The 27,094-nt window shown below is 40.8% G+C and overlaps 1 protein-coding gene across 15 annotated transcripts in view; it reads right to left on the reverse strand.

The window, feature by feature from the left end:
- The window catches only part of col7a1l (collagen type VII alpha 1-like), a 428,727-nt gene that overhangs the window by 166,200 nt on the left and 235,433 nt on the right, over positions 1–27,094 (reverse strand). For all 15 annotated transcript variants that reach the window (XR_011955318.1, XR_011955319.1, XR_011955320.1 and 12 more), the window contains 5 exons: positions 19,363–19,389; positions 19,098–19,133; positions 18,011–18,070; positions 15,015–15,140; positions 8,331–8,402 (listed from right to left, as the gene is read on the reverse strand). Coding sequence is in view for 12 of the 15 variants with exons in the window: in XM_072562892.1 (XP_072418993.1) it covers positions 8,331–8,402; positions 15,015–15,140; positions 18,011–18,070; positions 19,098–19,133; positions 19,363–19,389 (321 nt within the window). In the remaining 3 variants the exon portion in view is untranslated. The remainder of the gene's footprint in view (positions 1–8,330; positions 8,403–15,014; positions 15,141–18,010; positions 18,071–19,097; positions 19,134–19,362; positions 19,390–27,094) is intronic.

Raw genomic sequence — 27,094 nt, forward strand, 5'->3', positions numbered from 1 at the left:
TTATGTGTCCCTGTTCTCTGCTGGCCCTGGTCTATTCTTTTCAATTGTGTGACAAAATGTCAGTGATTGTGTACAGTTACACTGTGATGTGCCTTCCATAGTTGAATAGCTGGAGATTTATGGAGGCAGTGAGAATGACAGCACTGGTAGCTGCATGAGGGTGAAACAGATTATCTGGATGTTAGGAATGAATCCTGAGAGCCTGAATCTGCTGCTGGGTGAAGGATCAAAGTTGCACATTTCACAGGATGAAAAACTCATGGAACAGCGGGTAGACAATATTATGTAAAGTCTTCTTTCACTGGTCTGACCACTGGTAAGAGGTCATTAGATCTCTTGGGATACTGCTGCCAGATTCTTGGATCAAAACTCCCATGAGTTGTGACTGATTATTTTTTTTACCTTCTTGGTCATCTGCCGTGTGACTGTGGCATCTCTATTCATGTTTATCTACACTACTAATATATCCAATAATGTATTCATCGCTATGGATCCCACCGATTTGTCTGGTCTTCAGTTTCCAAAAACTTACATTGCAGCAAAACTGTTGTGAAGCTGCTCTTTGAGAATCAGCCTGCCTTTACAAAGAACAGGCTGTCTGTCCTACATGACTGACAAAATAATGCTGCCCTGTCCTCCTGTTATACACCAAATTCACTTTCAGCATAAGAACAAGAGCTGAATACATAACAGACAGCAGATTTCCTGATGAAACTTCAATTCTGCTGCTCCTCAGATGCTGCCTGATCTGCTGTGCTTTTCCAGCATCACACTCTCGACTCTGATCTCCAACATCTGCAGTTCTTACTTTCTCCACATAACAGACAGCACCACAATCATTGAGATGAGATGGAACACAAATTTGTGACATCTTGTGTTTGAAAATCAGGGCAAGTTCATTTCTAGCCAGGAGTTATCTAGGTTGATGGAAAGATAATTGCTGGGATGAATTAATAGTATTGTGTTGTATTGAACCAGGCAGAGCAACAATATTCAAGGCTAATCTTGGATCTATCCTCATGTACCTGATCTCAATTAACAATTGGATTGCTATCACTGCTCACATAAATAAGACAATTAAACAATAATATTACTGTACTCATAAATAAGTGAGGTGGAAGAATCACAGTAGAAGAAATTGGCAATAGGCTTATATGCAAAGAAGGATGACTTTTGTAAAAGATCAAAAGCTGTCGTAAATAAACCCACAACCGATCAAACACCTCTAACACAGAAGCAGCAGTGAACATATCATTATGTTTGTGACAAACTGTGTCCTCCCTATTAATTTCTTTAGTCTGTAGAAATATCTTAGTGTAGATCCAAAGAGAACTGAATCAGTAACAAAGAATGCAGGTGACAACAAACTGGGGTTACAGGGAGGGACTGTAACAAAATGCAGGAAGCCATTAATAAGCTTCCAGATGGGGCAAATGAACTTCAATGTAGATAAATGTGAGTTAGTATATATGTTATTGAGGCCATACTTACCTTGGAAAATAAATGTCTACAAGAATGTTAAAAATCATACAACACCAGGTTATAGTCCAATAGGTTTATTTGGAAATATTAACTTTCAGAGTGCTGCTCCTTCATTAGGTAACTAGTGGGGAGAATAATAAGATACAGAATTTATAGCAAAATATCACAGTTTCATGCAATTAAAATGATATATTGAACAAACCTAGATTGCTGTTAAGTCTTTCATCTTTTAGAATGGGTTGCAGGTTTCGGTTCATTAATGTGTAAATTCCAGAACTTCTTTTAAGTTGCATTCTTGAGTTAACTCAAGGTTTTATTTTTAAAAAGTAACATCTCAACTCAGATAATGTATTAATTATATGAGGTTAGAGTCTGTCTGTGTTCCAATCTCGAGTCAGACTGGTTCTATTTCCAAAGAAGGAATTTATAAAATGTTACATGGATTGACTGCCTGCATTGACAGTCTGCAGGTTGTGTGCTTTTTGAGCAAAAATAGAATGTATCTGCAATTCCAAATTCACCCCATTGACTTGTGTGTATGTGTGTGTGTGCGCATGCACACACACGCACATGTGAGGGGAAGACAGAGAGAGTGTGATTGTGAGTATGTATGAGAGAGTGCGTGTTTGCGTATGTGCATGCTTGGTAGAGAGCGTACGTGAGTGTGATGGAGTATAAGCCTGTGGAGGGTGTGTGTGGGTGTGAATGTGGGGGTTGTATGTGTGTATATCTGAGAGAAAGTGTGTGTATGAGAGAGGTCTGTGTGAGAATGTATCATGTCGTGGGGTCATTAATTGTAATTAGTGTGACATGAACCCAAGGGCCTGGTTGAGGCCATCCCTGATTTGCAGATACATTATATTTTTGCTCAAAAGCACACAATCTGCAGGCAGTCAATCCACATAACATTTTATAAAATCATACTTCAGAAATAGAACCAGTCTGACTCAAGATTGGGATACAGACAGACTCTAACCTCACACCTTTAATATATTGTCTGAACTGAGATGTCACTTTTTAAAAATAAAACCTTAAGTTATTACAATTCCTACAGTGTGAAAATAGGCCCTTTGGCCCAACAAGTCCACACCAACCCTCTGAAGAGTAACCCATTCCCCCTACCCTACATTTACCCCTGACTAATGCACCTCACCTATACTTCTCTGAACACTGTGGGCAATTTAACATGGCCAATTTCACCTAACTTGCACATCTTTGGATTGTGGGAGGAAACCCATGCAGACACAGGGAGAACGTGCAAACTCCACACAGACAGTCACCCGAGGGTGGAATCAAACCTGGGTCCCTAGTGCTGTGAGGCAGCAACGCTAACCACTGAGCCATTGTGCCACCCTTATTGTGAGAATGTGACTTAAAAGAGGTTCTGGGATTTACACATTAGTTAACTGAAACCTGCACCCCATTCTAAAAGATGAAAGACTTAACAGCAATCTAGGTTTGTTCAATATATCATTTTAATTGCATGACACTGTGATCTTTTGCTATAAATTCTATGTCTTATGATCCTGCCCCACTAGTTAACTGGTGAAGAAGCAACACTCTGAAAGCTAAAATTTCCAACGAAACCTGGTTAGATTATAACCTAGTGTTGTGTGATTTTCCACCTCAGTCCAACACTGGCACCTCCACAGCATGGCTACAAGAATGTTTCAGGGGTTGGAAGGTTTCAGCTATAGTCAGAGGCTGAATAGGCTGGGCTGTTTTGCCTGGCATGTCGGAGGCTGAGGGGTGACCTTATAGAGGTTTATAAAATCATGAGGGACATGGATCTGGTAAATAGACAAGGTCGTTTCCCTGGGGTGGGTGATCTATGATTCTACCACACTAAGTGTGATTGATTGATTGATTGATTTGTTTATTGTCACGTATACCAAAGTACATTCAAAAGCTTTGTTTAGAGCTATAAAGGCAGATCATAGTAAGCAAGGATATACAGATCAAAAAGACTTAGACAGAGGCATATAGGTTGCATTGCACAGAGCGTGCACTAGGCGACATCAATGTTAGCAAGATCAACATTATTTTCATCACTCCAATAACAGCTGGGAAAAAGCAGTTCCTGAACTTGCTGGTGCTGTGTTCATGCTTCTGTATCTTCTGTCTGACAGAAGAGGTTGTAGGAGATTATCAACGGAGTGTGATGGGTCTTTGATGATGTTGGCAGTCTTTCCACAGCAGCGAGCCATGTAAATGATGTCCATGGTTGGGAGGTCGGCTTCCATCATGGTCTGATGTCCATGTGCACACCACCTTGTGTAGTTTCTTATGGTCCTGGGCAGAGCAGTTGCCAAACCAGGCCGTTGTGCACCCAGACTGTATGCTTTCAATGATGCATCTGTAGAATTTGGGGAGGGTCCTTATGGACATGCCAAATTTCCTGAGCCGCCTGATGAAGAAGAGGCATTGTTGTACCATCTTGACCAATGCATCGATGTGAGAAGTCCAAAACAGGTTGTTGGTTATTGTCACTCTGAGGAACTTGACACTCTCCACCCTCTCAACTTCACTTCTGTTGATGGAGATGGGGGTATGTTCTCTACCTTTCTTTCTGAAGTCAATGATCAGTTCTTTAGTTTTGCTGACTTTGAGACAGAGATTGTTTTCATTGCACCACATTACCAAGCCCTTTATCTTCCTTCTATATTTTGACTTCTCTTTGTTAAACGTCTGTCCTACTCTGTGGTGTCGTCGGCGAACATTTGTGGATGGCGTTCATTTGGAATTTGGCAACACAGTCATGGGGTACAGGGAGTACAGTAGGGGACTGAGGGCACACCCTGGTTGAGGGGGGGGGGGGTGCTCTAGTACTGAGTATTATTGTGAAGGAGGTACAGTTACCTATCTGCAATGATTTCTGTCTATGGGTCAAAAAGCTGAGCATGCAGTAGCAGAGTGCAGAGCCGAGACCAAGGTCACAGAGGTTTGAGATTAACCTGGAGGGTGTTGAAGGTGGACCTGTAGCCAATGAGCCAGAGTCTGACATAGGAGTCCCTGTTGTTGAGATGTTCCAGGGATGAGTGCAGGGCTAGGGATATGGCATTGGCTGTTGACCTGTTATGTTGGTAGGCAAATTGTGGGGGATCAAGGCAGGCTGGGAGACTGGAGTTGATGTGGGCCATGACCAGCCTCTTGAAGCAGTTCATGATTATTGAGGTCAGAGGCACTGAGTGGTAGTCATTAAGGCACATTGCATGTGCTTTCTTAGGTATGGGGCTGATGGTGATCTTCTTTAAACAAGTGGGGACTTCAGCTTGTAGGAGGGAAAGGTTGAAGATACTGGTGAATAAGTTCAGCAGTTGATCTGTAAAGGATCTGTGCTCAGCCAGGGACCCTGTCTGGGCCTATTGTTTTCCTTGGGTTGACTCCAAGAAAGACCGATCTGACATCTGCAGTGGTGACTGAGTGAACAGTTTTGTCTGAGGATGTCGCGGCCAGCGTTACATCACCGCTGACATTCCACTCAAACCAAGCATAGAAAACATTGAGTGCATCAGGGAGGGATGTATCTTTGTTGTCTGTCTTGATCTGCTTTATTTTGTATCCCGTAATGTTGTTTGGGCCTTGTAATAGATGTTGGGTATCTGTTTGGTAGGTTTGGGTCTCTAACTTGGTCCAGTACTGCCTCTTGGCATCCCTGATGGCTTTGTGGAGGTCATATCTGTATTTCTTGTATTGGTCTGGGTTATCTGACTTGAATGTTGACCATCTCATCCTCATTAGGTCTGGTTCATCCAAGGTTTATGGTTGGGGAACTCTTGGATTGACTTCTTTGGTACACAGTCCTCCAATCATTTGCTAATAAAGTCCATGACAGTGGTGACATACTCATCTAGGTTTTCCGCTGAGTACTTGAACACCGTCCAATCCACTAATTCCAAGCAGCCCCAGAGATGGTCTTCCATAGCCTTGGACCAGCATTGTACTTTCTTTTATGAAGGGTCCTCTCGTTTCAGCTTCTGCTTGTAAACTGGGAGAAGGAACACAGTGCTGTAATCTGATTTTCTGAAGTGTGGGCAGGGGATGAAGCGGGTAGGCATCTTTGATGGTTGTGTAGCAGTGGTCCAGAATGTTCAGTCCTCTGTTAGGGCAGGAGATGTGTTGGCGGTAATTTGGCAGCATTCTCTTGAGATTGGCCTGGTTGAAGTTGCCAGCTACAATGAATAGGGCCTTGGGGAATTTCATCCCTCGAGTATTTGTGGCAGTGTAAAATCATGTCTAGGGCCAGAGGAACAGAGGGATGTTGGGTACGTTTACGCAATCACAATATTTTGTGATGGTAGATAAAGCAATTTTTAAAAAAAATTCTCAAGGATTAGAATTGAAAGCAAGGAAGTTCTGTTAGACTTGAACAAAATTTTGATCAGATCCTACTTAGAGTACTGAAAAAGCTTCATGCACATAAAAGATCAATGTGATTGAAGGAAGAAAGTTGATGTTATTCCCATCAAGAAAGACTGAACATATTGGAATATTTTCTGTAGAAAGCATTGAGAAATGTTCTGATAGAGTTCTTCATGATTACGAAAGGCATTGAAATGGTAGATGTAGGTTAGGTGCTTTCACTTTACTCTTTAAAACATTATCTGTGTGGTGTTCTGAACTATGGAGAGACAAGTCCAAAAAGTTAACTTGTTTATGTTTAAAAATCCTGTGAATTGCAGAGAAAAGAGTGTACTTGAGGAAAAAGAGCTCATTTGGTTTGAGATGCTGGGAAAGACAAGTTGGAGTAGGAACAAATGAGACTTGATTTGAGCATAGTGAGTATACAGGAGAGAAAGAAAATGCAGGAGATGAATAATGCTTTATCTTCCTATATCAGAGATTTTTAAGTACAGATTTGCAGCACTATTTCTGATTATTTCTGAGCAACTGCTATTTTACTATGTTTGATACTGGACGTCTAATAACTTTGATTCTACAATATGTTACTTCAAAGGGTAATTAATGAAACAAAGGTTTGAGTAAGTGGTAATTGTTCAAAATTTTATTTGCTTCAACCAGTCTGCATTATCCATGGGTAGAATTTTCAGTTTAGCTTAATGAAGCTTGACAAACCCAATGCAAACAAGCACAGGCACATAATTTGCATGAATTTCAGCACAATTAAAAGTTTTAAAAATACCAAAGCAGAAAATTCTTCCAGACAGAAAACTAGTATCTACAGCAAGTTACAGTAACATCAAACCACCCTACAGTTGAAGCTCCATAAAAAGAAACGAATGTATCTATGGACAATAATTATACAGGTACCTAAAATAATCTAGTAGGCAACTCCAATTACAATTTGGCTAATCAGAAATGATGGTATTGTACATGAGTGTGGCTGAGTGCAAAGCTGAAATTTCCCCTCCAGAGATGTGTCAGAAGGCTTGTGAAATAGGGGTGAAAGGTGAGTCAACTGTCTTCTTTCCATTATGGTATACATATTTTAAAAGCACCTGTTCAGGCATATTGATGACACTCCTTTGGAGCAGGTAGGACTTGAACCCAAGCTTTTTGGTCTAGTGGTACTGACACTACCACTACACCACAGGAGCCCAAACATTGATCCTGTCTGTTTACAACCTAACAGGTTCTCTTTACACTTAGGAGAAAGTGAAGACTGCAGATGCTGGAGATCAGAGCTGAAAAATGTGTTGCTGGAAAAGCACAGCTGGTCAGGCAGCATCCAAGGAGCAGGAGAATCTACGTTTCGGGCATAACCCCTTCTTCAGGAACTCTCTTTACAGTTAGTTTAATTAATCTGTTCAGGCATGCTGTGATATGCCTCAGAAATGGGTGGAATTTGAATTTTGATCTCCTGACTCAGAGGTAGCAACCTTAAGTCCACCATAAGAGCCCACATCATGTTATATTCTCAGGAGTGGCACTATTATTGTATTGGCCACCTGCTAAATGGCATCAGGTAGCCAAGTAAGGAGGCAAATTAAGGGCTACTCCCTGCTTGCACTGCAATTCTACCAGTGTTTAAAGGGGGAGCTGTGAGAGGAGGCAGTTAGGTAAGTACTAGAAGTCTGTAATGAGAGACAGGAAGACCCTCCTTTATGGTTTCAGCATGGTTCACGGAGGGAAATCTTTGTAGTAATGGTTGCTGTCCACTCTCCAGTCCCAGCAGCACCATTGGGTCTATGATCATTGATTGAGCTGGATTTGAAGACAAATGGTGGTACTCTAGTCTGTCAAGACCAGTGATGTAAATCTCAGCCTAGTATGAATACCTCCCTATTTCTCCCCTTTTTTTAGCTTTGATAAAGGGTCAGCCAGACTCGAAACGTTAGCTCTTTTCTCTCCTTACAGATGCTGCTAGACCTGCTGAGATTTTCCAGCATTTTCTCTTTTGGTTTGAAGACCAGTGATGTGATTGGAGGACTGGGTTCAGGAAGGTGGGATTTGCTGCACACACAGTTGGTGGGGGAAGACTGGGGGCAACATTGGAGAGAACTATATTCTAGCATAGGCCTCTGTGCACAGGGTGTCTGAGCAGGAAGGATTACCCTCAACTTGCAAATTGGCAGCAGGTTTCATCCGGCAGCCTACAAGTGGGCAGCCTTCACTACTGGTTAAATACCAGGGACAGCAAGAAGGAATGACTATGCCTCTTCTACTACTGATAGGTGATGAGCACAGCCCCACTGTCTACCACCTGATGTTAAGGCTTTTACCCCTAGTTTCCAGCTCCACCTGCGGTGTCCTAATATCCGTCCCATGTCTGTTGTAGAAATGCCTGATGCATGAATGGTTGAATTGGAAAATGCTGCTTCCTTTCCCAACAGATTTATCCTGCACCATTATCCTGATAACCTTCAGGCTGAAGATGAAACACTTACCTGCCTGCCAGGTGGCCCCATATTTCCAGGTGGTCCAGGTGAACCATTCTTGCCTCTTCTACCTCGAACACCCTATTCAGAAAAAAAAATTAATTTTATTCATTAGTTCACTGTTAATAATATTTACACAATAAAATAAATGAGTGACCATGATGAATATGGTCACTGTTGCTACATTATCATGAATCATACATGTCAGGAAGGTCCTAGTTTTGAACACTATTCTGCTCAGTTAGCTGATCTCAGCCCAGGGTAGGGAATTAGGGGCATTTGGCCACATCTGCGCAGCCACTTGGAAACAAAACCATCAGTTAGAGTTTGATTTTGGATTGTTATCCTGTTGTTTCCGCTAAAAAGATATCTATTTATGAATGTCAAGACTAGATCAGGATTAGCAGTGCCCTCCCTCATGTATCTTTGAACAAAGTTAATTTCTGGGCCTTTGATTAAGATATCCAATTGCTGCTACTGTTTTTGGGGCACAGCCCAGAGTGAGTCAACACCTTCAAATAAATGAGGAAACATGTAACAACACCGATAACTCACACTTTATGGTAATTGAATACTTCCAATTTACTTTTTTTCTAAAACATTCAGTTATAGTGAATTATAACCATGAAGGGAAATCAGGTTGAACTTAATTATTTTAGGTTTGTTAAAAGCATTAAAATGGACAGTATTTATGTTTGAGAGGTAGTTAATGTATTTCACATATGAGTGGGCTGAAGTATATTTTGGAAAGGCTAGAGTACTCGCAGTTGGGATCAATCTATTCAGAAAGGACAGATTTGTTGAGATTAATGGTCTTATTCTGCTCACAAAATCTTGCATTTTAATTAAGAATTCTAAATTTTAACAAAGTATGACTTTAAGAGAAGCAGCTGAGACAGTTTAGGGAAGTAGGAATGATAGCTTTGGCCCAAAGTGTTCATATGGCACAATGGTAGTGTTCCTATCTCTGAGCCAGGAGACCTGGGTTGAAGTCCTACCTACTCCAGTGTGTGTAATGACATCCCTGAACAGGCTAAGTAGAAAATTTCCAACAGAGTAGTCCCCCTCCACATTTTAGAATAAATGACAGCAAATGCATTTTACAATTTAAGACTTTTACATATGAATTCTAATGGCTTAGTCCCCAGACCCATGAGTGGAATTGTTCACAAAACAAGATTTATGCAATAGATGAGCAGCCTTAAAGTTTGTTAATTGTCATTAACTGTCTCACCAACAAGATAAATTGGATTTAACAGTGGAACATAAAATGTAAGAGTAAACATTGGTCATTTGGACATTTAAGCTTGCTCCACCATTTAATAAGGTCTTTGCTGACCTAATGATGGCCTCAATCCACTTTTTTGCCTGTCCCCAATAACCCTCAATTTCCCTGTTGATCAAGAATCAGTTTAAGTCAGCTTTAAGTAAGTGTAATGACCCATCTCCATTGATCCCCACAGTAGAGAATTCCAAATACGAAACTGAATTTGAAATTCAATCATCCTTTGAGTATAGTTCTTAGCAATCAAATCCTTTGCTATGAGGTTCTTAATTAAACCTGTCTCATTACATAGTACTAGTTCTACAATAGTCTGTTCTCTCATTATTGTGACAGTTATAGTTAGATGACAAGTAACTTACTTGTTATGGACATCATCTCTTGCAACAACAAAAAAGGGGGAAATAGGTAAGATATAAGTGGGTATGGCTGTTAGGGCTGATGCCTGTGAGGGAAATTTGTTGAGATGTTCCAACGGACTGAGGATGGGCAGAATTATTACCTAAGAAACTATCTCAATATGCCCTATTACTTGACCCTCAAGGCTATCTTGTCATTTTCATTTATCCAATCTATAATCTATAAGAAAATTAAACTGTCTACAATTATTGGAGTACCATTTTTACAAATATTTCTCCCCCACTCCCCACCCCCCCGCCACCGCATGAGTCAGTTCGTTTGTGTTTTCTTATCTCTACTTATCTCCTCTTCCTTTTATTATTCTTTCATGAGATGTGATTGTCACTCGCTAGGCCAGCATTTTTTGGCCATCCCTAATTGCCCTGGAGAGATGGTGATGAGCTGCCTTCTAAAAGTGCTGCAGTCCCTGGGGTGTAGGGGCTGATTGGAAAGGAGTTCTGGGATGATTCAGTCACAGTGATGGACTAATTAAAATTGAAGGAAAATAGCCAAATTGCTTAATGGCTATTTTCAGAAGTTCTTGTTTTAAATTAATATAGGATAAGATGTGGATGATATGAACTAATTATTGTGGTCAAATGAATATCACAAATCACTTTGAAATTAGCAATGTGCAGATATTTGACAGATTAGAATGAACTGAAAACTAATACATTCCTAGGATAGATGGCATCTTTTATGGAATTTGCAGAGACAGAGGACTGAATCTTACTATTTTTTTGGCCAAGTGAGAGTTGTATTGAGCTTGATGGAGTGATTCTCGCTGTGGGGCTGAGTGAGTTTTCTTGCCATGTCTTCTAAACTTGTCATTTGAATGATTGAGTCCTTGAAGCATGAATCACAATCTCTCTCTGCCCAACCTTCCCACTGTTAATAGAGAAACTCAACATCCTGTAGCATTCTGCATAAGACCAGAAACTCTTAGGGCTGCACATTCTTTCACGGCCCATTGCATACCTGCATTGAGTTGTCATCTGCAAGCTATGCTATTTGGCTGTGTTATGCATCAGGAGAGACAAGAGAGAAAGGGAGCGTGGTACAATACTTCTCGGACCTGGACCTAGAAGTCTTGTTGATTTGAGTGGTGGAGAGGAGAGGAGTTCTGTTCCTGGAGAACCAGCAATGGAGACCATGTCACCAGCCCATGCCAATTTGGCTGGAGATCATCACCAAAATGAGTGCCATCCCCAGGGTGAGGAGAATTAGGCTACAATGCAAGAAGAAGGTCCATGATCTTTTCTGATCCACCAGAATAAATGTGATATTTTGCTCTCCACTGCCTCTACCTGTGCCACTGCACAGTCTTCCCACCAAAGTTTATGCTCTGACACCCTCTCTGTTTCATGCAACATCTTCCCTCACTTGCTCTCCTTACCTCCATCCTCCCTTACCTTCATACTGCCTCCTCAGTCTGTTGGAACATCTCAACAAATTTCCCTCACAGGCACCAGCCCTAACAGCCATACCCACTTATATCTTACCTATTTCCCCCTTTTTTGTTGTTGCAAGAGATGATGTCCATAACACATAAGTAACACTTGTCATCCAACTATAACTATCACATTAACCAGGCAATGAACACCTCAACCAAGCAATGCCTTCTATATTGATAGACCAACCTGCTAAGAACTAGCCCATCTCTCAAAAAGGAGAGCCCCATAAACTTCATGGACAAATATGGGGAAACATTGGAGCGATCATCATCAGTATTGTTTCCTGGATACCTCAGCAGCATGGACAACAAAGTATCACTATGGAGACAAAGGACCGACAGTGACCTACTCCATACAGCATGGAGGCACACTTCACTTGTGCATTCCCAGACTGACTGGTGGCCTGACTGTGGCTGAAGCCTGACACTGATATATGGGAGACTGCTTTTAATGAACTGTGTTAGGCCCTCCGACAGACAGATATTCCCATCGATCTCACTGTGGACGACTCCCGTGTAATTTCACATTCATTGCACCACTTGCTGCAGATGCTGTGTGTTGTCACGAACACTGAAGAAATGTGGTGCAGATGCTAGAGTGATGTGGCACACTGATGTAAGGCAAGATAACTGCTGTAAAGCTACTGCCTGTTTACCTGAATGTTATTGTAAATTCAAGGCACAGCAGACCAAGGCAAAGTATGTACACTGAATTCATGTGGTTAAGTGACAGGTGAATGCACGCTGAGACATTTAGGGAGCATCCATGGGAAACAGCCTGGTCCACTACTTTCTTTCTCCAGTATTATCACCCAATACAGCTATTCACTGCTGATTGCTGGTTTGTCTTCCTAGACCAGTCTGTCCTTGCATTGGAGGATACCAGGATGGTGGCAGTGACTCCCTGAAAGTAGAATGGCCAATGCCCATGGTGGAAGGTTGCTTCAGTTGGTGCTAATGTATTGTGCCCTGTTCTCCCAGTTTGTAGACAACATTAATGTTTTGGAGCAAGTGACGAGCTGAATCCCACCCCTAACCCACCAAGAACCCACTCTGGTTTCCATGTCAGGTTTTTGCGATGGTTCATTTGTAAGGTAAGTTTGGAAAGATCAGAACCTGTGGCACATTGGCTGTTAGCAAACCATTGTGAATTGGGAGCTAGTGAGAATCTTGCCACATCACTTGAGAAAAGGGAACAAGAGGCGTTGAGACGATATTGAGGTCGAATCGACCTCACCAAACATCTCGCCCGATTCTACCACTCATCTCACCATTCAAACCCTGGTAAAAGTGCATCCTATGCAACAAATAAATTAGTGATACAACCTCAGCAGCTTCACTGAAGCTATTAAACAATTTCCTGAACCTTTTCATTAAGAAATATTTCATCTCTGCCTGAGAGAATTCAATGCTAAATTATCAGTTCTTGTTGATAACAGGAAGTGGTTGATGACTCAAAATGAAGAATCTTAAGGTACACCATTGAGGTATGTGTATTATGCAGTCAATAGGTTAAATGGTTTTTATTTCTCGACATACTGGCTGATGAATGTATCAGCATGAAGGAATTAATGTGAGTCGCCTTGACAATTACATCAAGATAGTCTCATTAAAGACATTGTGACTTTTTCAACTTTGTGCAAAAATCTTTCCTTGAACTTAATTACTACATTTCCACTACATATCTGAATAATCAGTAAAATTCCCACAGTTAATTTTCAGGGACAAGTTTCTTGTAAAAGATTTTAAATTATAATATAGGGACAAAAATGGAACTTTTTCACAGTATGAGTTCTCTCCATGCATAAACTCTTATTAGCAGCTCATGGAATAGAAAACTAAGTTAGAAGTATTATTGCCTTTATCTAAGTGAACTGTAAAGGAAACCTTGATCAATATCTTCAGAGAATCCATGAAGAAACCATCATCTATGCCTCCAGAACAGTGCATTATGAAAACACTTAAGTAATCTATCCATTTTATTATTTTATTTTCTATATCCCTGAATTATGCTTGGTTGTCTTTTGTGAACGGGGCTTAAAACAAAAGATTTTGGGTTTAAAATAACAATCATTTAGATTATCTTGTTTAATTTTGCTCTGCTAAAGTGACTATATTGTTAATAGATTGCTAAATCATTTGTTTAAGATACAAACTGGTTTCTGGGATCAATTATTTGCAAAGTCTGGGATTGGTTGCTCTAAGAGACTGGTTAGGACTATGGAGTGGAGGCATTAATTTTACGAGGGTTAAAATGTTTCCTGTGTTTCGGAGGTCCCAAGAAATCCAAATGCAGTTGATGGCATCCAGTGACCGTGCAGAGCATTAAACTATTTCACTACCTTCTAAGTGGAAGGGTGCACTGCTATTCTTTAAGCTGCTGTCCTGAATGTGTGCCACATGCAGCAATACAACTGTTTTACTAGCCATCAATCAGAACGCAGGTATCATAGACACTTGTTAATGTTTAATTTTGTTTTACATTGCAATTCTGACTATTCTCAGAAAGCAGATGGAATAATCTGAAAAGCACCAAATTAATTTTGTTCCATCCCTGATTTCTTTCTCCTCCTCCACATTCAATTTATTCTCAATCTATTTTTGCTTGAAACTTATTCCTTACCTCCACAGTCTTGGCAAAGGACTAATATTTAAAAATACTTAAACAACATCTCCCTCAACCACTCCAGACACACCTTTAATTATGCATAATCCCTTTGAATTTGGACTGCTATCAAAGTTTTACACATCTCTCATTCATCTCACTGTGAATGCAAGATCAAATCCTTATTTTTTTTAAATTTTACCAGCACACAGTATGCTGGCTGTAGCCAGCCAGTTTGGAAGGCAGTCCCCAACTGAGGAGATTCTAATTTCCTGGTTAATCAAATTCTTACTTTGAGTTCATGCCAATTGTTCACAATAAAATTAACTCAACAGGCTATTAGCTAGAGTTAATTGGGGACAGTCACCTATCCATTCTGTGCATTGGTTATATGGTCTTGAAAAATTAGCATAAATTTGACAGTGTGAGTAGGACTTTGCAAGAATGGCAAGAGATCCACATGGGCCAGTAAGGTGAAAAGCACATTGTTGGCCTGAATAGGAGGGGTGAAAGGTTGCATAACCTAAATGACTCTACTAGGATCCAAATACTAGGAAACCTCCTCCCACAGACCATCACCTCATCAAGCTTTGATCATTGAGGTCAACACACATAAAATGATTCTATTATCAAATGTGTCTCTGAAGAGAAAGATTGATTGAAGGATGTATTGAGAAACGTTGTTTGACTGGATTGCACCATCAAAGGAAAGGTCCTTGATTTCCTCAATGGATTTTACAAGCTGCTAAACGTTTTTAAATGTTGTGATGACACAACGATCCACTTAAACGTTATTCTTATCTCCTGTTTCCGATAGAATTGCAGACACTTCTTGGTCTCATTATTTACCAAAACATCCATTGGTAGGTTCACACACACGCAGTGAGAAAGATTGGAGAGTGTGAAGACAGGTTCAAACAAAAAATTAAATGTGTAATTTATTTTATTACTTACCTTTACTCCTGGGATTCCTGGCACTCCTGGAGAACCTCTTGCACCTTGGATTCCTGGTATACCTGTATTACCTGGGATGCCTTGAATACCCTGAGCCCCTGGAGGGCCTGATATCCCTGGTTCTCCCTAATTTAAATAAATCACAACTTTACATTCACATAACATTTGAGAATTTTGTTTTGATTTTAATTCATTTGGAATTTCCCGAAAAACCTGCACTAAAGAAGGACACAGTGTGTCAAACCAGTCTTGTTCATGGACAAAATAGTGCACTGTATTGCATAGAATTCCATTGCCAACATGCTATTGAATCCTGTTGGCATTAGGTATTGTTCATATAAAGATTTATGATTACTTTACAAAGCAAGACGATAAAATATGCGTATGTGTTTAGCATAAAGCCTACAAACAAATGGGCCTTCATTATCATCAATTTCTTAAGTTGATTGAAAGAGGTTCACTCAGTGTAATATAGTGACTGATATTTAAAAAGCCAAATATGGAAGTCATTCTTTGTTCAAAGTTTGTGAGAAGATTTGTAGCTTGGGTGCTTGTTGTTGTGGTTCTGTTCGCCAAGCTGGGAATTTGTGTTGCAGATGTTTCGTCCCCTGTCTAGGTGACATCCTCAGTGCTTGGGAGCCTCCTGTGAAGCGCTTCTGTGTTGTTTCCTCCGGCATTTATAGTGGTTTGTCTCTGCCGCTTCCGGTTGTCAGTTCCAGCTGTCCGCTGTAGCGGCCAACCTGAACCCAATATACCGGCCACTGCAGCGGACAGCTGGAACTGACAACCGGAAGTGGCAGAGACAGGCCACTATAAATGTCGGAGGAAACAACACAGAAGCGCTTCACTGGAGGCTCCCAAGCACTGAGGATGTCACCTAGACAGGGGACGAAACGTCTGCAACACAAGTCATTCTTTGTTGATAACATCCACAAATGACAATGGAGATAAATAGCTAGCGATTTGTTGTAAGTACTTTGCTGAGAGTTTGGAAATTGTGCAGTGAACCAGGTTTTAAGTGGCTTACTGTCTTCACAATTCACCAACTGTTCCTTCTGTTGCTATGCAGAATAAGTCCCTTCAGAAAGAGAGTGGCAAAAGTGCTATCATAAAGTTATGTGTAGGCAGGCAAAATAATTTTGTGGGAATCATACGTAATATGCAGGATCCAAAAGCTGTATCTTTTGAAAAATTGACCTTTGAACTCAAGGGAAACTTTTATAGGCATAGGGGTCCACAGCAAATAAAAGGGCATTAGGCCCATCAGGTCTACACTATCAAAAACAGTCACCTAACTATTTTAATCCCATATTCCAGTACTTGGCCCATAGTCTTGCATGCCTTGGCATCACACCTGTACATCTAAATATTTCTTAAATATTATGAGAGTTTTTCCCACTCTTATAGGCGACAAGTTCTAGATTTCCACCATCCCCTGCATGAAAAAGTGTTTCCACATGTCAACCTCCTGTTCCTTACCATTAATCCATGCCCTGGTCATTGGTCCCTCCACTAAGTGGAGAAATCCTTCCTGTTTACTCTGTCTATCACCATGATAATTTTATACATCTCAATTATGCCGTCTTTCAGTCTCCTCTGCTTCAAAGGAGGCAATTCAGGCTCTCTTCGTCACTAAAACTCTCCAGTCCAGGCAACATCTTGGTGAATCTCCTCTGCATCCTCACTAATGCAATCACATTCCTCCTATAATGTGGATTCCAATACTGCACACAATAATTTAGCTGTAGCCAAGTAAACTTATTAGACAGTTCCAGCATAACCTCCCTCTTCTAAGATAAAACAAAGAACTGTTGAAGATTTGAAACAGAAACAGAAATCGCTGGACAAACTCAACAGGTCTGACCGCAGTTGTGGTGGTGTGTTGAAGTGGCAGGCAACAGGAAGCTCGGGGTCATTTTTAAGGATTGAGTACAGGTGTTCTGCAAACCAGTCATCCAGTTTGTGTTTCATTTCCCCAATGGAGAGGAGACAACATTGTGAGCAGTGAATACAATAGACTAGATTGAGTGAAGTGCAGGCAAATCATTGCTTCACCTGGACGGTGTATCTGGAGCCTTGATAAGTAAGAAGGGATGAAGTAAATAGGCGGGTGTTACACCTTCTGCAATTGCATGGGAAGGTGCCGTGGGGTTGTGAGGAGTTTTGTGAGTAGAGGAAGAGTGAACTAGCGTGTCCTGGAGTGAATGGTCCCTGTGAAATGCTTACAAGGGAAGGGAATATGTATCTGATATCCTGCTGGAGGTGGCGAAATTTTGCTTTCCTAATTTCCTTCTCATGTTTCCCCTTGCACATCTATATTCCTCTCATGTGTCTGCTATTATGAGCCCTCAGTATCTGCTGTAAACATCTGTTTTTCTCTTTATGTAATCCTATATATCATTTGATATCCAAGATTCACTGGATAAGTTGGCCTTAGTCCTTATCCTTATTGAAACATGTTGGTCCTGAATTCTCCCTACTTCCTTCTTGAATGTGTTCCACTGCTCTGGTACAGATTTACCTAAAAGTATATGCTCCCAGACCACTCTGGCCAAATCATACCTGATCTTATTAAAATTTAGCCTTGTCTTGGCTTAGAACTTTGATTTCAGGCCCATGCTTGTCCTTTTCCATAATGCTCTTGAATCTAATAGAGTTATGATCACTGTCTGCAAAATGCTCCCCCACTAATACTTTAATCACTTGCCTGGCTTCATTACCTAAAATAAAATCCAGGATTGTCCCTTGGTTTTAGGGCCTTCTACACATTGGCTTAAAAAGCTATCCTGGATGCATTTAAGAATCCTGCTCCCTCGAAACCTTCACACTGTGGCTCCCCCAGTTAATGTTGAGTAAGTTGAAATGCTCTACTATCGATACCCTATCGTGCAATGTGACATATGAATAATCTTGAGAGTCCCAATAATATACTACCTTCTGTTTTCAACAAGTCATTTCCTAAACAAACAGATGCTGTGATAAAGCAAGTTTCATACCTTTTTTCCAGGAGATCCTGATTGACCAATTGGACCTCTGAATCCAATGCCAGGCTCTCCCTGGAAGTTAAGATGGACCTATTATAGAACCTAAATAATGAGCACTTTTCAAACACCATTGACAATCGGTTATAATAATATTGGCAACTATCTTTTCCAATCCATTGTGCACATAAACTAATTTCAGTTAACACTCAGGCTCCAAGCCATACAAGAAGACAACTTATTCTCAAAGAGTGACAGCTCACTACCATCCTCTCAAAGAAAATGCTGGTCTTGCCAGTTATGCTCACATCCTGTGAATGAGTTAAAGAAGCCTCCGAAACTTTTTGGTACAATGTGCCACAGGAAATATTAACATAACTTTTAATTTTGAAGAGATGATTGGCTTTTCAGTCCAATATATTTCCAGCATGTTCTGTTTTATTTCAGATTTCCATTAGATCCTTGGAAAACATTGGCTGTGACAGTGAAAATCTGGAAGAGAAGCTATTGATAAAGTTGTTCAGATTACAACTGGATACGTCAGAGTGGAATCAAGCAAGGTCAATCATAGTTGGACAACAGCAGTGCTTCTGGAGGAGGGAATGATGAACTGAGTCATAGAACTGCAGAAGGGTCCAGGGTGGTGAAAAGGGATAATCCAACTATAACCTGTACCATTACTACATCCCAACCCTTGGCACCCACACCATTATAGCTAACTTCCCATTATTAATACAGGGATGTCTCAGTACATCCACGTGCTTTTCATTCAAATGGGTCTTAGACAGGAGCTTCCTATCTTGACATCTCTATTAGCAGTTTTACTTTGCTTCTTTTCCATAAACTGGTGGACACAGGGCATTATAGACAGGGAAACAAGTCCTATTACAGGTATACATAGATTTTTTTTATTCTGCACTTTCTTGTGCTGGGTTTGGCCTGTCTATAATTAATGCTAACCCAATTGTATTAGACACAAATGCTATTTAAGGTAAGAAGATGTTTCATTGAACCAGTAGCAACGATCCCCACTTAGATCAGCAGAAGAAATCTAGAAAATTGTCATTCAACTAAAAACTATTAATGTAAATTTTAATCATACCTTTTGACCTTTCTCACCAATTTCTCCTTTGTCATCCTAAAGTAAAAATAATCCATATGTAGTATTATATGTGGATTGATTAACATTTTCATTAACAGGGGTGTTTGATTGTTCATGTATTTTATTGATTTTCTTGCTCCAAATAAGTTGGTATTCATAATTATTTATATTGATGTGATGGACTAATATTCATAAACTGGAGCAAAAATTACATAATAGTAATATCTCTTAATTATAGAATTAATAGGGTAATGACAATTCCTACTTGGCTTCCAGGTGTTCCAGGTTCCCCCTGAAAATATAAATAAAGAGAAATAGCATTTATGAGGTTGGGGTGGTCAGAACAATGAAAAACAAACCACTGTTGGCTAATGAACATAAATAATCAATTCAAATGATATTAGATTAAATATTCAGTTTGGCATTCCTGGAGAAAGATTTAAGTGAGAAATGCAGATTCTGGGTAATCCAAGATGGAGGACAGGAAAAAGTTGTGGCTGCAAGAACTGCTCCTTTTTTGAGGTATTTTAGGTATTGGAGGTGATTTTTTCAAATTTGAGGAGCAGCAATTACTGTTTTATATGCTGTTGCATTGTTTGGGAACTTTGGGGAAAAAAGTCAAAACAACGGCACTTTTAAAAGGGAGAAAGACAGATAAAAGGCAGCGACCACATAGTCAGTGAGGGAGAGATAGAAAGAAACCTACACTGCTAACTGACACAGCAGTGAAACTGTACAGTTACTGCCTTTGCTGTTTGAGTTTGTGTATCTCTTCTCATCGGAGTGTGTCCAGGAAAAATGAACAAACAGTGAAATTCACAGTTGACTTTGGATGAACCTGTGTGGGAGAGCTCACAGCACAGGAACAGATAAGTGCGCAGTTTTTAACATGTAACCTTGCTGTAAGTCTGCAGTAGTGAGTAATGTGGGTTCTTTCTTGATCGTATGTTTTATCAAAATCTGTCTCTTAATTAAATTTTAAAAATATAAACCATAAGTACTAAGTTAGCCTGGAGTACTATTTTTAAAGCAAAAAAGCAGTGCTATTTTCTGGGTCTGTAGATTGTGAAGGAGCAAAGATGGCCTTTAGAGAGTGATATGTTCTTCCTATCGGGTGTGGGAGTTTAGAAAAAGTTTCCATGTTACTGATTATTATATTTGCAGGAAGTGTCTTTGTTTGCAAATCCTATCAGTTATAGGCAATGAGGAATTTACAAGAGCTAGGGTTCCTGATGAAGGGCTTTTGCCCGAAACGTCGATTTCGCTGCTCGTTGGATGCTGCCTGAACTGCTGTGCTCTTCCAGCACCGCTAATCCAGTATTTGATGGATGGCAGTTATAGGAAGGGAGAAAAACTGCAGATACAGTCAGGTAGATGGGTTGACTCCAGGAAAGGTAGGAGGGGTAGGCAGGTAGTCCAGGAGTGTTCTGTGGCTAGCCCCATTTCAAACAAGTATGCTTTTTTGGAAAATATAGGGTGTGCTGGACTCCCAGGAGAATGTTTTACAAACAGTCAAGTTTCTGCAATCAAGACAGGTTGTGATGTAATGAGGAGTATGTCAGGTTCCAAGTGATCGATTATGATCGGGGATGCTCAAAGTCAGAGGTACAGACAGACAACTCTGCAGTCAGCAGTGAAAAATCAGAATGGTGTGTTGATACCCTAGTGCCAGGATCAAGGATATCTCAGGGAGGGTGCAGGATGTTCTCAAAGGGGAAGGGACCAGCAGGAGGTCATTGTACACATGGAACCAACAACATAGGAAGGGAAAAGGATGAGATTCTGAAGGGAGAATATAGAAAGTTAGGCAGGAATTTAAAATGGAGGTCCTCAAGGGTAGTAATATCTGGATTACTCCTGGTTCTATGAGCTTGTGAGGGTAGAAATAGGAAGATAGAGTGGATGAATGCTGAGGAGCTAGTGCGGGGAGAAAGGTTTACATCTTTGGATCATTTGAATCTCTTCTGTGGTAGAAGTGACCTGTACAAGAAGGATAGATTGCACCTGGATTGGAAGGGGACTAATATATTGGCAGGGAAATTTGCAAGAGTTGCTCAGGAGGGTTTAAATTAGATGGTGGGGGATGGGACCCAGAGAAATAGTGACTGGTACAGTTGGGAAGTGGAACAAGTCAAACAATCAGGGCAGGAAGGAACAAAGCAGAGAACAAAGTCGGACTGATAAATTAAACTGCATTTACTTCAATGCAAGAGGCCTAACAGGGAAGGCAGATGAACACAAGGCATTGTCAGAAACATGGGAGTGGGATACCTTAGCAATTACACAAATGTGGCTCAGGAATGGACAGGACTGGCAACTTAATATTCCAGGATACAATTGCTATCGGAAGGATAGGAAGGTGGGGGGGGGGGGGGGGGGTGGCAAGAGAAGAGGGGGAGTGACGTTTTTGATATTACAGCTGTACTTAGGGAGAATATTCATGGGAATACATTCAGGGAAGTAATTTGTTTCAAAGTGAGAAATAAGAAAGGGATGATCACCATATTGGGATTGTATTATAGACCCCCTAATAGCCAGTGGGAAATTAAGAAACAAATTTGTAAGGAGATTTCAGTTATCTGGAAGAATAATAGAATATAGAACATAGAACAGTACAGCACAGAACAGGCCCTTCAGCCCACGATGTTGTGCTGACCACTGATCCTCATGTATGCACCCTCAAATTTCTGTGACCATATGCATGTCCAGGAGTCTCTTAAATGTCCCCAATGACCCTGCCTCCACAACTGCTGCTGGCAATGCATTCCATGCTCTCACAACTCTCTGTGTAAAGAACCCGCCTCTGACATCCCCTCTATACTTTCCTCCAACCAGCTTAAAACTATGACCCCTCATGTTAGTCATTTCTGCCCTGGGAAATAGTCTCTGGCTATCGACTCTATCTATGCCTCTCATTATCTTGTATACCTCAATTAGGTCCCCTCTTCTCCTTTTCTCCAATGAAACAAGTCCGAGCTCAGTCAACCTCTCCTCATAAGATAAGCCCTCCAGTCCAGGCAGCATCCTGGTAAACCTCCTCTGAACCCGCTCCAAAGCATCCACATCTTTCTTATAATAGGGACCAGAACTGGACGCAGTATTCCAAGTGCGGTCTAACCAAAGTTTTATAGAGCTACAACAAGATCTCACGACTCTTAAACTCAATACCCCTGTTAATGAAAGCCAAAACACCATATGCTTTCTTAACAACCCTGTCCACTTGGGTGGCCATTTTAAGGGATCTATGTACCTGCACCCCAAGATCCCTCTGTTCCTCCACACTGCCAAGAATCCTATCCTTAATCCTGTACTCAGCTTTCAAATTCGACCTTCCAAAATGCATCACCTCGCATTTATCCAGGTTGAACTCCATCTGCCACCTCTCAGCCCATCTCTGCATCCTGTCAATGTCCCGCTGCAGCCTACAACAGCCGTCTATACTGTCAATGACACCTCCAACCTTTGTGTCATCTGCAAACTTGCTGACCCATCCTTCAATCCCCTCATCCAAGTCATTAATAAAAATTACAAACAGTAGAGGCCCAAGGACAGAGCCCTGTGGAACACCACTCACCACAAACTTCCAGGCAGAATATTTTCCTTCTACTACCACTCGCTGTCTTCTGTTGGCCAGCCAATTCTGTATCCAGACAGCTATGTTCCCCTGAATCACATTCCTCCTGACCTTCTGAATGAGCCTACCACGGGGAACCTTATCAAATGCCTTGCTGAAGTCCATATACACCACATCCACAGCTCGACCCTCATCAGCATTTCTAGTCACATCCTCAAAGAACTCGATAAGGTTTGTGAGGCATGACCTGCCCCTCACAAAGCCGTGTTGACTGCATTTAATCAAGCCATGCTCTTCCAGATGGTCATAAATTCTATCCCTTAGAATCCTTTCTAACACCTTGCAGACGACAGACGTGAGACTTACTGGTCTGTAATAGGGTGGTTATGGGAGGAGATTTTAACTTTCCACACAAAGACTGGGATTGCCATAGTGTTAAGGGCTTAGATGGAGAGGAATGTGTTAAGTGTGTACAAACAAATTGTCTGATTCAGTATGTGGATGTTCCTACTAGAGAAGGTGCAAAACTTGACCTACTCTTGAGAAATAAGGCAGGGCAGGTGACTGAGGTGTCAGTGGAGGAGCACTTTGGGGCCAGTGACCATAATTCTAATGGTTTTAAAATAGTGACGGAAAAGGATAGACCGGATCTAAAAGTTGAAGTTCTAAATTTAAGGAAGGCTAATTTTGATGGTATTAGGCAAGAACTTTCAAAAACTGGTTGGAGGCAGATGTTCGCAGGTAAAGGGATGGCTGGAAAATGGGAAGCCTTCAAAAATTAGATAATGAGAGTCCAGAGACAGTATATTCCTTTTAGGTTGAAAGGAAATGCTGGTAGGTGTAGGGAATGATGGATGACTAGAGAAATTCAGGTTTTGGTTAAGAAAAAGAGGGAAGCATATGTCAGATATAGGCAGGAGAGATCAAGTGAATCCTTAGAAGAGTATAAAGGCAGTAAGAGTATATTGAAGAGGGAAATTGGGAGGGCAGAAAGGGGACATGAGATAGCTTTGGCAAATAGGGTTAAGGAGAATTCAAAGTGTTTTTATAAATACATTAATGACAAGAGGGTAACTAGGGAGAGAATAGGCCCCCTCAAAGATCAATAATGCAGTCTATGTGTAGAGTCGCAGGAGATAGAGGAATTTACTAAATGAGTATTTTACATCAGTTCTTACCATGGAGAAGGACATGTAAGATATAGAATGTGGGACAATAGATAGTAACATCTTCGAAAATGTCCATATTACAGAGGAGGTGGTGCTGGATCTCTAGAAACGCATGAAAGTGGATAAATCTCCAGGACCTGATCAGGTATACCCTTGAACTCTGTGGGAAGCTAGGGAAGTGATTGCTGGATTCCTTGCTGAGATATTTGTATCATCTCAGTCACAGGTGAGGTGCCGGAAGACTGGAGGTTGGCTAATGTGGTGCCACTATTTAAGAAAGGTGTTAAGAAAAGCCAGGGAACCAGTGGGCTTGCCATTAGTGATGGGCAAGTTGTTGGAGGGAATCCTGAGGGACAGGATTTACATGTATTTGGAAAGGCAAGGACTGATTAGGGATAGCCAATATGGCTTTGTGCATGGGAAATCATGTCTCACAAACTTGATTGAGTTTTTTGAAGAAGTAATAGAGGATTGATGAAGGCAGAATGGTGGATGTGATCTCTGTGGACTTCAGTAAGGTATTCAACAAGGTTCCTCATGGTAGACTGGTTAGCAAGGTTAGATTTCTTGGAATACATGGAGAACTAGAACTGGTTCAAAGGTAGATGACAGAGTGTGGTGGTGGAGGGTTGCTTTTCAGACTGGAGACCTGTGACCAGTGGAGTGTCACAAGGATCGGTGCTGTGTCCTCTACTTTTTGTCATTCATATAAATGATTTGGATGTGAACGTTGGAAATATAGTCAGTACGTTTGCAGATGACACCAAAATTGGAGGTGTAGTGGACAGCGAAGAAGGGTGCCTCAGAGTACAACGGGATCTTGATCAGGTAAGCCAATGGGCTGAGGAGTGCCAGATGGAGTTTAATTTAGATAAATGCGAGGTGCTGCGTTTTGGAAAAGCAAATCAGAGCAGGACGTATATACTTCATGGTAAGGTCCTGAGGAGTGTTGCTGAACAAAGAGACCTTGGAGTGTAGGTTCAAAGTTCCCTGAAAGTATAGTCGCAGGTCGATAAGATAGTGAAGAAGGCATTTTGTATGCTTTCCTTAATTGGTCAGCCAATTGAGTGTAGAAATTGGGAGGTCATATTGTGGCTGCACAGGACATTGGTTAGGCCACTTTGGGAATATTGCTTGCAATTCTGGTCTTCTTCTTATTGGAAGGACGTTGTGAAACTTTAAAGGGTTCAGAAAAGATTTACAAACATATTGCCATGGTTGGAGGATTTAAGTTATAGGGAGAGGCTGAATAGGCTGGGGCTGCTTCTTTTGGAGGATCAGAGGCTGAGGGATAATGGGTGGATAAATAGACAAGGGTTTTTCCCTGGGGTGAGGGAGTCCAGAACTAGAGGGCTAGATTTAGGGTGAGAGGGGAAGGATATAAAAGAGGCCTAAGGGGCAACGTTTGCCCACAGAGGGTGGTGCTGCTAGAGATGGAATGAGCTGCTAGAGGAAGTGGTGGAGGCTGGTACAATTACAATGTTTAAAAGGCATCTAGATGGGTATGTGAATAGGAAAGGTTTAGTGGCATCTGGGCCAAGTGCTGGTAAATGGGACTAGAATAGGTTAAGATATCAGGTCGGCATGGATGGGTTGGACCAAAAGGTCTGTTTCTGTGCTGTACATCTCAGTGACTCTATGAGTCTAATAGAGTGTAAACCCTATATTTCAAATAATCCAGAGCTCCTTTGTTATCCAAGACTGTTTTAAGTTGTCAATAGTCAAGGTTAGACCAATTAAACTCAATAATTGAGGAAGTAGCAGCACAGAGGAAGTTAAAATTGTTTCTCAAAATGAGCCTTCAGAGGCTCACTGGTGATGTTACCTAGCATGGTGATGAAATATCTAAAAACAAACCTCCCAGCTCAGCGAACAAACTTACAACCTGAAATATAACTTGTGGTTTGGAAAATTACTGAATAACATGTTTGATTTCGGTGTAGAAATATTGCTTCAGTTGGGAATTAGTGGAGGTTTGGCTTTTATATATAAAGACATAGTGATGAATTGAGGCTCTGTCTGCTCATTCAGATGGACATAAAAGGTCTCACACAATATTCAAATAAGAGAAAGGTGTTCTCTTGACCAACAGATATCCTTCTTTGAATACCACTGATGTGAATATTTAGTTCATGATTAATTGCAAGCCATTTAGTTCAAGTCAGTTAGAAATGGACAGCAAATGTGACTCCTATATCCGATGAAGGAATAAAGAAAAAAAGTCAACTTAAATAGTTAGCTTGGAAACAGCATTACAGAAGCTACAGGAGCAGACTGGGAGATAACATTTATCCAAAGCTAGGACAAAGAGCTAAGAGTCCACAGTCATGAGGTTTTTAAAGAAGATTAGACGTTTGCTTAGCCACAAACTAATGGAAGGATCTTTATGTAATTTGTAACTCAAGCTTGAATTCTGAGTAAATTCTAGAGCATACCTTTTAAGCTGTTCCCAAGAAAGTAAATGAACCCTCAAAAGTGCATAAGATAAGGAATCTCTTGTGGATGGGAGAAATCAAAAAATAAGAGTGTAGAATTGAGTTTATAGCAAAACCTTACATAAACTACATGAAATAAGCTATTCGTGCTTTCTTTTTTTGTTCTGTATACAAAATGTTTGCTTTCTATTAAAGCACATGAAATGTTGTGCCATAGTTACTTAGGTGTTTGAATTTGTTCTTTAAACATTACCTATGATAGCAGATCATGAAACATTAAAAAACAGTAGTTGGTCATTTTATTGGACATGATTTTGTACAACACAAACTGTTTTGAGTCATCCTGAAAATAGGAAAGGTACCATGTAAATTCAAGTTTTTAGAAACTGAATTGTACAGTAGAATCTTGACAAATTTAATAGATGTTCACTTGGGTTTGGTATAAGGAGGTCATGACTCAACAAACTAGTTATCATTATATTATTACCATATCACTCCTCTCTGCAGGAAGTTATGCCAAAGCTTGTCACAATGAAGGAGAAAGTGACAGTGAACACGGGGATTTGAAAGATTAAGGGAGGAAAGCAAACTGATGGCAGAAGATAATTTTTAAAATAAGAAGGAATACTAAACGTAGTGGAGTGGACAGATTGGAGTTTTAGATTTTTGAGTGCTTAGGATGCAAAGCAGAAAATGGGGCAAAGCAATGGACAATTTTAAAAATGAGGATGAAAACACACACCAAACACCCTTACTGCCCTGTGGCTGCCCATTTCAACTCCCCCTTCCACTCAGCCAATCACATGCAAGTCCTGGGCC

Source organism: Chiloscyllium punctatum, chromosome 44 (assembly GCF_047496795.1).
Source record: "Chiloscyllium punctatum isolate Juve2018m chromosome 44, sChiPun1.3, whole genome shotgun sequence".
Classification (NCBI taxonomy): Eukaryota; Metazoa; Chordata; class Chondrichthyes; order Orectolobiformes; family Hemiscylliidae; genus Chiloscyllium; species Chiloscyllium punctatum.